Source organism: Cryptomeria japonica, chromosome 1 (genome assembly GCF_030272615.1).
Source record: "Cryptomeria japonica chromosome 1, Sugi_1.0, whole genome shotgun sequence".
NCBI classification, from domain to species: Eukaryota; Viridiplantae; Streptophyta; class Pinopsida; order Cupressales; family Cupressaceae; genus Cryptomeria; species Cryptomeria japonica.
Window position 1 is genome coordinate 556719088 of NC_081405.1, and position 16329 is coordinate 556735416.

The 16329-nt window shown below is 35.4% G+C and overlaps 1 protein-coding gene across 4 annotated transcripts in view; it reads right to left on the bottom strand.

The window, feature by feature from the left end:
* Nucleotides 1-9853: 9853 nt before the first annotated feature.
* LOC131074886 (uncharacterized) overlaps nucleotides 9854-16329 on the bottom strand; it is a 138631-nt gene continuing 132155 nt past the window's right edge. For all 4 annotated transcript variants that reach the window (XM_058011618.2, XM_058011617.2, XM_058011615.2 and 1 more), the window contains exons 29-31: nucleotides 10982-11530; nucleotides 10756-10888; nucleotides 9854-10629 (exon numbers count right to left, since the gene is read on the bottom strand). In XM_058011618.2, coding sequence (XP_057867601.2) covers nucleotides 10379-10629; nucleotides 10756-10888; nucleotides 10982-11530 — 933 coding nt within the window. In that variant the 3' untranslated portion in view covers nucleotides 9854-10378. The remainder of the gene's footprint in view (nucleotides 10630-10755; nucleotides 10889-10981; nucleotides 11531-16329) is intronic.

Genomic DNA, 16329 nt, shown 5'->3' on the forward strand with positions numbered 1-16329 from the left:
GTGGCCAAATTTATGTAATATTATTTATTTTGTCTGTGGTCGACCTAGTTGAGGGTTTTAATGAATAATCTTGTATATAAAGGAGTGTGGATGTGTGTAAATTGATGAGCAGTAGATGTGAATGATTTGCAAGTGGATTTGGTGTTGGAGATGTTCAAAAGTCAATTGTAAAGAGCTTTGATGATGATATCTTCTATGTGGTAGTGTTCTAAGATAGTGTTTGAAGTCGGATGTGTTTGTCATGATATTGGTTGCTTAACATAGTGGTTCAAGGAGAATTTAATGATCAAGAGATCTTGTTATTTCAACTATTCCTTTTTTTCTATCAGAAGATAGTGAGTCTCTTATCATCTTTTTGTACCTTGCTCTGAGATAGTGTGTCTCAGCCCTACAAGTCATTTGTATCATGTCTTAGGGTTGTGTGCCTTAGTAGTGCGAGTCCACTCAAGGGAAATGAGTTCTAGAGGCAATATTGTAATAATTAATTCAAATTGTGAGTGGGATTCTCATAGTCATTTTTCCTGCTTAGGGTTTTCCACATAAATCTAGTGTTCATGTGTTTATTGTGCTTTGTGCATTCATTGTTTATTATTTTAGTAATTATATAGTTGTGGTTTGAAGTTTAAAAGATAAAAAATTAAGTATTTTGACGTCTGAACTGATTCACAGGTCCCCCCTCTCAATGATGTGGTGTGTTTAACAATTAGTATCAGAGCGAGGTTCCTATTGAGAAGCTTAACTGCTCTAGGAAGACCTGGAATGGTACAAGATTTTAACTACAAGGCTCCAAAGTTTGATGGCACAAATTATGCTTATTAGAAAGAAATGATGGAATATCACTTAGCAATTATGACATCTAAAATATGGGAAAGCTTTAAGAATGGCTATAATACTGCTCCTCAAAATGATCCTAAAATTTTGTATGAAATCAAAGCATATGAGAATAATGCAAAGGTTACAATTGCAATTGTCAGTTGTTTGAATGATACAGTATTTAGCAAAGTCACAAGCGCAAAGTCAGCTAAAGAAAACTAGGATAAGTTGAAGAGTGTATTTAAAGGTGATGAAAAGACAAACAAAGCCAATATTACCAATCTAAAGCACGAGCTTGAGAATGTGAAGATGTCTGATGATGAAAATGCTAAAGGCTATATTCATCAAGTGAATGAGATTGTAAATGCAATTAGGGGTATTGGTGGAATGCTAGAAGAAAGTGAAGTTGTGATGAAGATAATGGCCACATTTATCAAATGTTATAAACCTAAGAAGTATGCTATTGAGGAAGGTCGTGATATGGATGAATACATTGTGGATCAACTCCACGGTTCACTCTCTACCTTTGAGATTGTTGAATTGGATGACATTAAAAAGGAAAGGAAAGAAGCAACATTCAAAGTTACAAAGAATCCTAAAGAAGAACCAAAAGAAAATGAAGACATGGATGAGATTGAAGAAAACTTTGTGAAAATTTTGAGAGGAACTACAAAGTACAAAGGTAAGTTACCCCTAAAATATTTTAATTGTGGAAGAATTGGTCATTATTCTTCTAGATGTATATATAAAGAGGATTGTGGTAGAAGATCTAATGATGATGACAAAGGAAAGGAGAACTACAAACAAATTGACAAAAATAAGAGAAGAGATGACAGAAATAAGAAAAATAAGAGCTTTTATTCAACGAAGACCTACTTATTTGAAGAAGATGGTGATGACTCAAATGAAGAATATTTGTTCCTAGCTATAGAAAAAAAGAATAATGAGTGGTCTGGAAGTCTAAAATATGTGAAGATAAACAAGAAACTAATGAGTGTGAAGATTGCACTGCATGCAAAAGGGGAACCGAAAGTGTGGATCATTGAGTCTGTATGTTCAAATCATGAGACTGGTGATAGAGGGAATTTTATCGACCTTGACAAGGATGATGGTGGACCAATTAAGTTTGCAAGAGCAGAAGTTGCACCTATTTGTGAAAAAGGAAGCATCTCTATTGATGGTAAGCATAAAACTGACAATTTTTATTATGTTAAAGGTCAAAGACTTAACTTGTTGAGTGTCAGTTATAGGTGTAGTAAAGTTTGCATAAGGTATTAGGACTAACAAAAATGTCTACAATGTGAAGGATAACAGTGGAAGAAACTCTTCGTTGGCATAGAGTAATGGATGTTGGTTGTGGCACAAAAGAATGGAACATATCAACTTTGATAATATGGTGAAGATTAGTTATAATCACGTTGTGAGAGATTTATCAAGATTTATCAAACCTATTGATACTATGTGTAGAGAATGTCAATTGGGAAAGCAAACAAAGAGGAGATTCAAAAATAAGGAGTATGTTATTTCACAACATTTGGAGTTTAGTTTTTAGGTGTCAAGTTGACTAGCAAGTGAAGCTATGTTGTTTTGTGTTCGGTATGCTCAGTTGTGTTGTGTTTAGGATGGTCCAATTGGCTTATCTTACTTGGATCATATTCCTTGGTTCGGGTTTGCTTTGGAGAATGAGTTTGGTTAGTGCTTTGAGTCCCACCATGGCATGTGGAGATTCGCATTGTGTAATTTGCATTGGATGATAGTTTTGAGTTGACTAGTTAACATGCTTTAATGTTTATCTACATGTTTCATTTGATGTCGACTTTGGAGGATTATTAGCATGTGTGATTCGTTGGAATCATTTAGGAAGGATGTGTTGTGATGTATTTGGCTCCTCTCTATCTCCTTGAGTGGATTGGAATGGATATTTTAGGTTTGGGTGGCCGAATTTATGTAATATTGTTGATTATGTCTAAGGACGACCTAGTTGAGGGTTTTAATAAAAAATCTTATATATAAAGGAGTGGATATGTGATTGAATGCATGAGATGTGTCTGAATTGATGAGTAGATGATGTGAATGATTTGCAAGAAAATTTGGTATTGGAGATGTGCAAAAGTCAATTGTGAAGAGCTTTGATGATGATATCTTTAGTGTGACAATGTCATGAGATATTGTTTGAAGTTAGATGTGTTTTCCATGATATTGGTTGCTTGACATAGTGATTTAAGGACAAATTCATGATTAGGAGATCTTGTTCATTTCAATTGAGCTATTCCTTTCTCTACTAAAAGACATTGAGTCTCTTGGCAGCTTTTTGTACCTTGCCTTGAGACAATGTGTCTCAGTCCTACAAGTCAGGGTATCATCAGCTCAGAATTAAGGAAGAAGACATTCTGAAGACAGCTTTCAGGACGAGATATGGACATTATGAATTCACAGTAGTTCCTTTTGGAGTAACTAATGCCCCAGCTGCATTCATGAACCTGATGAATAGTGTATTCCATGACTACTTGGATAAGTTTGTTTTGGTATTTTTGGATGACATATTGATTTACTCTAGAAATGAAGAGGAACATTTAGCGCACCTACAAATTGTTTTGCAAAGATTGAGAGAACATAAGTTATATGGAAAATTGTCCAAATGTGCCTTCTTTGAGGAAAAGATTCACTATCTTGGGCGTATAATATCAAAGGAAGGAATAGCAGTCGACCCAGATAAAATAAAGGCGATAGTAGAATGGCCAATCCCTAAAAATGTTTCAGAGGTAAGAAGCTTTATGGGGCTAGCAGGTTACTATAGGAGGTTTGTGGAAGGATTCTCTAAGATAGCAAACCCCATCACCTCGTTGCAAAGAAAGGGCAAAAGGTTTGTATGGACCGAGCAAAGTGACAAGGCATTTCAAATCTTGAAGGGGAAACTAACTTCAGCACCCATTCTAAAGGTACCAGACCCAAATGGACACTTCACAGTTGTAACAGATGCTTCTATTGAAGGGTTAGGAGGAGTACTTGTCCAAGATGAAGGGGTAGTGGCTTACGAATCTAGGAAGCTAAAGACTCATGAAGTCAATTATGCACCCCACGACTTAGAGTTGGCAGCAATTGTGCATGCCCTGCAAAAGTGGAGACACTTCTTACTAGGGAAGCCCTTTGAGCTTAAGTCGGACAACCAAGGACTAAAATACATCTTTACCCAACCTCACTTAAATGCCAGACAAAGAAGGTGGTTAGAGTTTCTAAGTGAATATGACTTTGAGATTGAATATATTAAGGGAAAAGAAAATAGGGTGGCAGATGCCTTAAGTAGAAGGAGACACTTGATGACTATAGCGACCTTCAAAACCTCTTTCAAAAGGCAAATAATGGATGAACAAGGACATGACCCATGGTATGAACAAGTCAAATTAACTATAAGACACAACCCGACCGACTCTAAGGTCGAAGGGTATACATTTGATGAAGATGGGTTGCTCAGATACAATAACAGAATCTATGTTCCTAATTCAGGGAACTTAAGGGAAGTAGTCCTTTCGGAGGCTCACAATGCCCCTTATTCAGGCCACCCAGGAGTTAACAAACTTTATGCAGATCTAAAGAAGCTATACTTTTGGCAAGGGTTGAAAAGCGATATTGTCAAGTATGTAGCTAAATATTTGGAGTGTCAAAGAGTAAAGGCAGAACATAGACACCCAGCTGGATTGTTACAATTGCACGATGTACCTCAACATAAGTGGCAAGTCATTAGCATGGATTTTGTACAAGGGTTACCCATGTCACCTTCTAGGCATGATGCAATAATGGTGGTAATTGACAAACTCACTAAGGTGGCACACTTTATACCAGGAAATCTGACGGATGATGCACCCACCTTGGCTAGACGCTTCGTTAAGGAGATAGTTAGGTTGCATGGAATACCAGAGAAAATCATATCAGACAGAGATGCAAGATTCACTTCCAGGTTTTGGACCACTCTTCAATCAGCTCTAGGAACTCAACTAAATTTTAGCACCGCATACCACCCAGAAACCGATGGTCAGACAGAAAGGACAAATCAGATTATGGAAGACCTGCTTCGCATGTACTGCATGGACCAACAGAGAAAATGGGAAGAGTACCTACCTTTGGTAGAGTTTGCCTACAATAATACATATCAAACATCTTTGGGAATGGCACCTTTTGAAGCTTTGTATGGAAGACCATGTCGAACACCTTTGAGTTGGGATAGTCTTGAAGATAGAGTGATTATTGGGCCAGATATGTTGAAAGAAATGGAAAGGAAAACTAAGGAAATTAGGCAAAGATTGAAGGAAGCCTCGGATAGGCAGAAAAGTTATGCAGATAAAAACAGAACACCAAGGGAGTTTGAAGTAGGAGAGAAAGTCTTCCTAAGGGTTAGGCCACACAAGAGTTCCATAAGATTTGGGAAAAAGACTAAGCTTGCACCTCGTTATGTCGGACCTTTTGAAATATTGGGAAGAATTAATCCAGTTGCTTATCGGTTGGCCTTACCTCCCCAATTGAGCCGAATCCATGATGTCTTCCATGTATCTCTTCTTAAGAAGTATGTACCTGATGAGAAACACATTTTGAATTGGGATGCTTTGCAGGTCCAAGAAATGGGGGGAATAATGATAGAGCCATTCAGAATCTTGGAGAGGCGCCAGTGCCAGTTGCGCAACAGAGAGGTTGATCAGTGCAAAGTGCAATGGGACCAGTATGACGAGAAGAATGCCACGTGGGAGGATACTAAGGAGATGCAGCAGCTATTTCCCTTTTTGTTTTGAACATGAACTATAAACTCTTTGAATGCATTTAATAAGTGCATCGGGACGATGCACAGATTTAGGGGGGGAGGATGTCACAACCCTCCTTTATCACCTTTTTTGATTTAAAATACAAAACTCTATTATATTCTTTGGATAAATTATTGAATGAATATTGTAAGGGAATAAAAATAATAAACCACACACACATGGAAAATGCATATATATTTAATTAGTTATTTAATTTCCCTCACCCAAATTAAGGCACATGTTGTAGGAGGAATAAGAAGCTTCTAGAGGCTTCTCCACCTCCTTGCATGTAACTCCTCCCACTAAGCCTAATCAATTTGCATGGAGGCCAAATTGGGAGAGAATCTCTTTTTTTCAATTAAAAATTAGGTAGTGGGAATTTGAAATTTCTTTTATAAAATAGGTACAAGTTTCAAAATGAGTGTTGGCTATTCCATAAGAAATTCTGCAGGTTAAATTCTCCTTGGTAGTCCGTTTTCATTGGCAGCCAAGATTTTGTTGGGAGGATTTCTCTTCAATTTGGAGGATCAAGGAAGACTCTAAACCATTTTGCAAGCACCCAGGTTCCTTCAACTTAGTTTATGCATCTTATTCTTGTGGTAGATTAGATTTGATTAAACTATTTATGAGAATGAAATTCATTTGTGTTTTGTTAAGAATTAGTTTTAGATTCTGTAGAGAATGAGAGTCATTGTTTAAATGAGATTCATTGTTTAAATTCTTGATATGAAATTAGTTTTAGATTTGGTAGAAAATGAGATTTATTGTTTAAATGAGATTCATTGTTTAAATTTTTGATAAGAAATTAGTTTTTAGATTTTGTAGAGAATGAGATTCATTATTTAAATTTTTGATAAGAAATTGGTTTCAGATTTTGTAGAGAATGAGATTCATTGTTTAAATTTTGATAAGAAATTAGTTTCAGATTTTGTAGAGAATGAGATTCGTTGTTTAAATTTTTGATAAGAAATTAGTTTCAGATTTTGTAGAGAATGAGATTCATTTGTTTTAATTCTGATAAGAAATTAGTTTCAGATTTGAAAGAAGTAGAGTAAATGGAAACTAGATTCATTGCCTTCAGTTTACTTTTGATAAAAAAATTAGATCTCCCTGTTTGTGCAAACAATTTTCTCTGTGAACAAATCTTCCTGTGTGTATAAATAAATCTCCTTTCTCTGTGAATGAATTTTCCCTGTGTAAAGAACAAAAGAAATGAAAGAAAAAGACATAAACTATTCCTTTCTCTGTGAATGAATTTTTCCTGTGTAGGAAACAAAAGAGATGAAAGAAAAAGATATAAATTATTCCTTTCTCTGTGAAAGAATTTCCCTGTGTGAAAAACAAAAGAAATAAATTATTCCTTTCTCTGTGAAAGAATTTCCCTGTGTGAAAGAAATAAACTATTCCTTTCTCTGTGAATGAATTTCCCTGTGTAGAAAACAAAGGAAATGGAAAAATCCCTCTGGTTACCGCTTCATTTTGTCCCTGAAATTAATCTACAACATTGTTAATTACCTATTATTACCCTGCTCTGAGTAATCTTCAATAATCTTTAAAAAAAAAAATAATACTCCTGTATAAGAAAAATGATAATGATAATATTATAACATATATATATATATATAACCAAAAAAACGAGAAATCGTTTCGAACTTAGAAAAATCTCTTAAAAACTTCCCCCGTAACGCATGGCGTTCGCACCAAATAACGTCGGCATGCATGGACGTTACATTGAACTGTCGCAGTAGTACGGAGGGGCCCGCGGGCCCCCTCACCTCTGCGGTCCTGCGCATGTAGGGCCGCAGGGGTGATGGGACCCGTGGTCCCCACCCCGCACCCTACATTATACCCAAACAGTGCATTAATTAAAGTTCTTTTTCCCCCTCTAAATTGTAATCGAAATTTTTACTTGGGGTTTTATTTTATAAATAGATTAATACTTTATGTTAATTGTTAAGTTATTTAATTTTTAGTTGATAGTAATGACATTTAGGAATTAATACTTATGTCAATTATTTAGTTAAATTTTTTAGTTGATAGTAATGGCATTTAGGAAATAATGTTTTTTTTTTTATTATTTTGGTAAACTTTAAGATATTGTATTTCAACTTAGAAAAATTGGGCTAATATGTAGCAAGCTCATAATTAAATTGCCTTAGTAAGTTTTAAAATCGTAGACTATATCCTTTTAAAATTAAGTTACTCAACCCATTAAGAATCGTTGAGACACTTGATTGGTCTTTAATACAGATGCTTAAATTTAATCGTTATTTTGGATTCATAGCATGCGAATTATTTATAGATTAATTATATCTTCATGCAATTACTATTATGCAAGTTTCATTGTTATGCAAATTACACTTCAAGTAGTTACTTCAATTATTTACGCCTTCATTTTGTTATTCGTAGTTAGAAAACTAAATAAAGGAAGTTGGAAAACCAAAACTAGCAACGTTCGGTATATATGGTGCCTCTGGGTCACGCTTACGGGTAATGTCGTCGTGTTGAACTACTACACTTAACGCCTAATAAAGCTGCATTAACGACGTCTGTGGCATCGTCCCTATAAATCGTCGGGGAGTAATAAGGGACATTTGGAAGTTAAAATCCAAGGGGCGGGTAATCCCTCTTGGATCGATAATTTAATAAGATAACTTTTAATTGAATTTCACATCCGTTGAGATAAACCATAGTAAACCCCTCTTAGGGATGGTCAAGTTAAAAGCTCTCGCGAAAATTACTTTCTTTATTTATTTATTAATTCATCTCGAAGGGATATTGGTGATTTGCAATTGGGTGACGCTCATGATAAGTATTAGGATCTAGTTATTTTGTTAGGCCACAAGCAATAGGCCATCTTGAGCCTTCGCTTAAGTGCTACCATCGTGGGTAGCAACCGCAGAGAAACTATCTGGGACACTAACCCTAGAAAGGGTTGCGTACCCACAAATCAGTTTACATCAAACCATAGATTAGAAAATAGAACTACATACTTTACGCCTTGATCCCGTGCCGAAGCGGGTATGTAGGCAGTCTTGGGACGGAGTTGTCCCTCGTACTCAGGCGTTCGTGGGTGGGGTCTAGGTTTGGTTGAGTAAGAATCCTAAATGAAAAATAAGATAATCAATTTAATTCAATGCATACTCGGAAGGAATCCCGTATGGATTCGCTTGACTTCCCGAGGCTTTAAGCCAGATTCCGAGGCGGAATTCAAGCTTATGTTATTTTTAAATTACTCCTAAGGACGGCAACCTCGGTGCATTCTTGCTAGAAGAATGTAGTACTTAGTGAGTGGCTCCGGACCCGAATGGTCCCGATGAGTCTAAGTCTCTGGCCAGAGCATCTCCTATCCCGTTTGGATGGATGCCTACCCCGTATGGGTAGATGCCTATCCCGTATTGGATAGATGGAATTTACGTCCCATATGGACAATTGCCTAACCCGTATGGTTAGAAGCTCACCCCGAATGGATGAATGCCTAATCCTAATTGGATGGATGCCCAGAGTATGCAATTGAATAAAACATAATAAAGAAAAAAAAAAAAATGTACTCAATTTTTGTTGGATGAATCGTGGGTGGGTTATTACAGCTTATTACATGAGCAATATAATAGATCACTAACCACCAATTCTAAAACATATAATTCACTTAAGTCAATTCTCCTTACGCTAGCTTTCTTTTTGGCCATCTATGACTTACTTGGAATGCGCATGACAACCTTTTCCCCTATCTTAGGTTCCCCCTTTGAAACTCTCTACTCATCATTACTAACATAAACAAATTTACTGAATTATTTCAATAATTGAAATTTTTTAACATAATATTCTTGTTAGGCTCTTTCTTTTGATGTGTTTTTTTGTGATTGTTAATGTTTCTCTTATTCTTATGAATCCAGGTCTATAATCACTCCTCCATAAGTGTTTCCCTTTTCTATGATAAGAGATTGGACATTATTGTTATAGAGCAAATGCTCCTTGATAAAATGGGTTTGACCTCCCTTGTCAAAAATTGGATTGCTCTTTGCAATATATTATAATCCTAATTATGACAATAATAGCTCACATGTTGATAACAAATTATTACTCCAAAGTTGATATTTGTTTCTTACTCGATGCTTTCAAACTGTGTACCTTTAACATGCTAAATATTAGATTCTTATAGCTAGAAAAGTCCTCGTGTTAATCAACAATCTGAAGAAATTTTCAATTCGTTCAGGATTTCATAGTCAAAAATGTTGAAATGTAGGATCTATGCAATTTTGCATGGATATGAAAGATAAATATTACAAAGACAAGCTAAACATTGAAAGAATTGTAGCCAGAAAGAACTTTTTGATGTATCCAAGGAAAAGGGAAAAGAAATAAATATACGAAGGAATGGACCGAAAATTGTTTTGTGCAAAACTGATGACACTCGGTGTTCTAGATTGCTAAGAACAAACCCTATTGAAGTTCAAATTTCTGCATGACTGTGATAGGTGACACAAATATATATACATGAGTCATCCTGCATTAGTCACAATTTACACAAATTTAAAGCTGCTCCACCATGCTACCTAACACCTATGAAAATTATAGGTGTTTATATTCTTGATAATAGAACTAGGTAGAAGCTGCTGAAATGAATTACTCCTACAATGGTACATGTGAGCTTGAATCAAGCTTCTTCAAAGAAAGTCTTCCTGCATCCACACTTTCTACAACAAGAAATCCTACGTTCTCCAAGCCCAAGAGAAGCAAGTAGATGGTGACCAGCATAACAATGTTACAACGCTTCAGCTTCTCTGCATCCTGGTTTTCATGACCTTTCGTTTCTTCTGAGCTTGGCGTTTCACTGCTAACTTTCTCTTCTTTTGTGCATGCCGAATTGGGTTAACAAGTGCAGAAACTTTTTCTGTTTGCTTTCTCTTGCTGTGGGTTGCCTTGACTTTCTGCCTCACTAAATTATAGGCTTGCACAAAACCCTCAACCCCCATGATATCTTTCATGTGGTTCAGAACTTCCTCCGCCAATAGCTTCAAGTTCCCTGCATTAATGACAAAACAACCTGTGAAATAATTGAAGAATTCAAACCTTTAAAAACTAACAAATTGTTAACAATACTTTTTTCCCTTCAAATCAAGGTAAAAGAAAACCATGCCATTTTCCTCACCAGAAACCACATTCCCTGCATAACCTTCTATGATCTTATACAATGGTAGTAATATTGTTGATCCATAGCGTTGGATTCCTTCATGGCCCTGATGAGTGGAAATAGCTTTATACCACTTGAAGACGGCCTTAGTCTGCAAACAGGGCAGTGTAAGTCCTCAACATGCTATACAATCATAAGTCAATGATGAATACTTAACTAAGACTGGAATGTCAATTGATCGTACCTGTAAATCTTTCGCTTGACGTGCGATTTTTCCCATCTTCTTAAAGATGGGTTCATATAACGATGTTTCAAGATCTTGAAATTCATTTTTGTCCTCAAGTTCAGAAACATCCTTCTTCTCTCTAGAAAGCAAACAGGCACAAACCTTTGTACAAGTTTTTGAACCAAGCAATGCTAGTGCCTCCATTATAAGTGACTGATTGTGTGCATCAAGGGTAGAAAAGAAATCCTTCAGATCTACTTGTGGCCTGCTTTTCACAAAGGAATACAGGGCACAGGTGACATATACAAGATTTTCAACAACCATACTCATATCACCCATGCAGTTATCAAGAAGATCCATGTCCATGTCAAGTTGATGACAAAAAGATGCAGCTAGTAGTAGGAGCCTGCTTGGTTGTAAAAGCATTGCAGTTTTTCCATTTGCCTGGCTCTTTGTAACTACTTCAGATCCACAAGTAGAGAAGTAAATAGCTATAAGACGGCCAGAAATATTTTGCAACCACACATGTGGATGAACTAGAAGCGAACAAATCAAGTCCCATATTTCCTGTACAGAGTTGGTCAAATGCAGCTATAAGCAAAAGTAAACCATATTTACTATATATAAAAGATGCATTGCAATAATCACAGAATTCACAGTGGTACAATCATTTGCTTCCACCTTAAAGAGAACAATTATAATAGGATTGCAAATTTTCCACTCCTAAAACATGTCATGGAAAAAGACAAAGATTGTGAAAACTTACTGTTTTCTTGAATCTATTTTTGAGCAAATATAATTAAAATATGATTTTTAGCACTCTACTCCAATAATATAGCACATTCATCTTATTTATTATTTAACACAGGTGAAAGAAGAAAAAGAAATTCATTTGTTGAAGATCAGATATTTTACCCATGATTCACCCCGAAATATTGCCTAATTGTCATGGCCAACAGGTGAGTACGTATCCAGACATGCTACAACTATTCATTTAATACGACAGTTGGCTAAAGATTTCAATCAGGTAGCAAATGGCAGAAGGCTTTTCATGTCTTAAAAAGTATTACTTTGACAGTAAAATATATACAAAGACTAGGATAATGATTTCAGGTTGTTGTAAACCCTAGTTCACAATCATGCTTTTTGAACATCAACGTGAAAAAGGGAAAATTGTCCGAGTCATTTTTTGGTGAATTTTTATGATCTTGCCTATTTTTTAAAATTTGCAATTTTTTTGGTAATTGTGCATTATAGGGAAGACAATTTAATTGTTCTATGGGTATGGAAAGTAAAAAACCAAAATTAAGGAACTACAAGAAAATACCATGCAATGCTAGCAAATAATATAAATATCTAAGAATAAGTCACTGCACGGTGGAATGAAAATCACCATGAAACAAATATGGAGCAAATTTTGGAAATGGAACAAAAATCTCTACAAACAAACTAGAATATCATTACGCCATTTCATTTTAAGGATGTATTCTCTCAAATTGGGTTTTGTTTCTTGGTATTGTACATGGGATTTGTTCTCTAGTGTTCCTACCTTAGGTACTGATGGTTCGTCAAAGGCATCCAGTGATATGTTTTGGTTAGGTGTTTCCTGGTTAGGTTGTGGTGCTTAGTGAGTTGTCTGTACCTCCTAGTTCATCGGGTGTTTATTTGGGCTGCTGTGTTTGTCTACGCCAATTCCAATGATCCTACCTTTGTTCAAAGTGATGTAATAAGAAGAAAATGTTGGAATTATTATATTATGTTAGTATGTTAGTATTAAACGTCAGCTTAGTAAGTAATTGAATAAATGTTAGTGTTAGGTTAATTAATTAGTAATTAAATAAATGTTAGTGTTAGGTTAATTAATGAATTAATCCTAATAGGTTAAAAATTGTTAGCTGTCGAGAAAATTAGTTTGTGATGTAGCCTTGGTAGCTTCTTGGATGATTAAAAAGTGAAAGGCTTATATAAACCTATGATATCATTGTAATCAATCTAAGTTACCAATTCGGGTACGGATACAAATACCAAATTGGGTACGAAATCACGGAATCAGCAAAAAAAAACCTCCTCGGATACGGGTACGGGTACGGGTGTGTGTGTGTGTGTGTGTGTGTGTTCAAACATCAAAATCATAAAATATAATTATATAAACTATCACTATCATTATTGATTATTACAATGACACAATCCATACAAATATGAAATATACAATATAACTTTCCATACATAAATTATAAATCATAAATCCATAATTGCCAATGCATTTACTTCTCTCTCTAAAGCATTTTTAGATTTTGTTTGAAAGGTTTTTAATGCTTCGAGTCTTAGACAACTGACAGCCATGGTATTACTGAAATTAGGTAATGAAATATCATTTGCATTAAAATCCCTGCAGTACTCCATCACTGATGATGCATATCACTGCAGCAGGTGTTGCTCAGATCCATACAAATCCACTTTAACAACACACAAATTGCAGCTGTATATGAATGAACTGAAAAAAATCTGGTATGCACTACAGAGGAAAACATTCTAAATTTATAACTGGGTTTATGGAACATTTTCTCCCACAGAGGACCCAGCTGCCTGGGAGGAACCCGGGTGGAATCCATTGGGGACCAGGCTCACACCAGGACCTGTAAGGAATCAGGACCAAATTCCAAGGCTGCCAGGGCAATTCCGGTAACTTATTAATCAATCTATCCTAAGAAATAATACCTTCGATCATTATTGTTTCTTGTGCATTAATTATCTACTATTTCAATATACTTCCCATTTGGAAGAAGGAATCAGAAGCGACATTGTCAATCCTTTGTTTTTTGCCAGACTCAAATCATTTTAGATAGGTTGATGTTGTTTTGAATGAGTGAATGATAGGCTTTGCAAGATCTAGCTTGAATTTTTACTAGAATTCCTCCTTGATCTCTGCACAAGGTCAACATTGTCACTGTCTCTGGGCATTGAGGCTCTTAACTTTTATTTGCTGAATTTTCAAAATCAACCAACACTTGAGTGTCTTTGGGCTCTAATTCATTTTTGCAAGAAATCAGATTATGGACTCTGATTTATCATCAATTATTATCATTCCAAATTCCAATGAGGTTGCAATGACAAGAATATCTATTACACCTCCACTGTTAAAAATGGGTTATGTTAATTTAATTTTATGTTTTGGGTTCAAGCCATTATTTTTTATTTTAAACGTCATTTTTTGTACTTAAAAATTTTGCAGTAAAAATTAAATATTCTGATTTTATAAATGTTAGGTTAGCATGCAATGGCACCAGTTGGAGAGATTGCAGAGACATCCGTGCCAACAGTTGGAGAGATTGTAGTCAAACTACAATCTTCCTCTGCATTTGAGAGGGGCAACTCCTTGGTATGATGGGGGTATTTGTAATTTCTGTGTACTTTTAACCTGAAAGTACATAAAGGAAGGAAAACAAAACTAAAGAAAGTGGATAACAGAAACCCTGATAGTAGACATACGAATACCAAACAGGATTTCACATAAGTTTTGATATGCAATGGTGATGAAATAAAGGAAACACATTTCAACATACGAAGAAACAAGTTGCCTTAGCACTTTCAAACCAAGATACTAGGGTATGATTGTGTTTCATAATTTACATTTATCATTTGAATTCAAGATCAATAGATTGTACAAGTACACAAAGGGATTATCAATTTAACATACAAGAAATTGATAATAATATATTAATAACTGAGAAACACATTCAAGACATACGAATTAAATGCATTCTTTATTATTCTTTTGAAAATATACGAGTTCAAAAGCTTTGAGTACAAAATAGGTAAACCAAAAGTTCTCCAAAGTTTCCCCTCTGTAAGTGTCCCCCTATTTTTTACAATACCAATAGCCTATATTTATAGACGTTTCGCAAACAACTACCTTGTAACCAGTTAACATAACCATCTAGGATAACCACTTAGAATAACCACCTAGGATAACGACTTAGAATAACTAAGTGACTACTTCCAGTAACTACCTTCTTAGGAACAAGTTAGGATTTAACCTAACTTTTATAAAAAATCAAGTCCAAATCCTAACTTTGGTTACAATAAGTGACTTAAATCACTTTTTTACAAATGAAAATTTGAAACTTGTAACTTTTAAAAAATACCCAATTGTTGACCTTATCGAGATGGTTTTTCACCTTTATCTGCTTTACCTTCGGTAACTTCTCAAGTTATTTTGACATTAAGCATTGTCTCCATTTGTCTTCTTCATTGCATATCAAAAACTTGAACTTTGATCATGCTCAAAGTAACCACTTTTATGTGACAACTTGTGCATCGGCTTCACAAATGCATTTTAGAAGGAATTATGACTTACCATTTATAGAGCTTGATGTTGCCTTTAAGAGTAACAGAAATTTCACTCAAGTTACCTTTACCATCACAACAAATTGGTCCTATCATAAATACACTCCCTATGATGTGAAAGAAATTTGATTGCAACATTGTGAACTTCCTTGGTGGATCATGTCAACATTCATGTGAAGACATTCTAGACTAGGTTATGATCACAACTCTTAAAAGAGTACCTTTCCACTGGTGGTGTCCTTCTGATCACATCATCCTCAGATTGGTTTGGAAGTAGGTTGTTTCCATTTTTGTGATATCCACTTCAATACAAGTTTTCTCTGACACGTCTTTTTGACTTTGATCTGCATTGTGTTTGGACTGAAGAGATCATGAATAGAAGGTATTGTGACATCTGGTATTCCAATTGGTAAACTTTGTTGGAATTTTTGTCATTGATGTCTGAGCTTGTAAAAATGCTGATTAAGCATTTTGGTCTAATTAATTTGTTTAAGCTGGCTTGAGCTCTCTGCCTTCTTGATTGAGGTGCCTGGTTGCTTGTCTTCTTGTTTGAGCTGCTTACATGCCTTCCTGGTTGAGCAGCTTGAGCTGCTTGCTTGGCTGTCTACTGGAGCTGTATGAGTGTCTGCATCAGCAAGTTGTGCGCCTACTTGTCTTAGTCAGCAGCTGAATCAGAGTTTATGCCACATCATAACTGGAATATTAAAAAGGGTCGATGACCGAATTAATTCCTTTCTAGTGCATTAATGATTTCAGATTTTATTTAGTGGCAAAAAGATGTATGCTGGGTGTTACTTTTCATGTTACATTTTTTTTGGAGGCTATCGTGCTCTGGTGAAAAGCCTATTTTTTCGGTCAATGTTTTAAAAACCTGCGAAGGAGTATAAGTACTGGGTGATTAAATTTTCGGCAGAAGCCATGTTTGCAATTGATTCAAAAAAGGCATCGATTCTTTTTTTAATTCATTTTTTTTTCAGATGCCTTACCTTTGTGAGCGGATGGTTTCTTTAGGTGGTGAA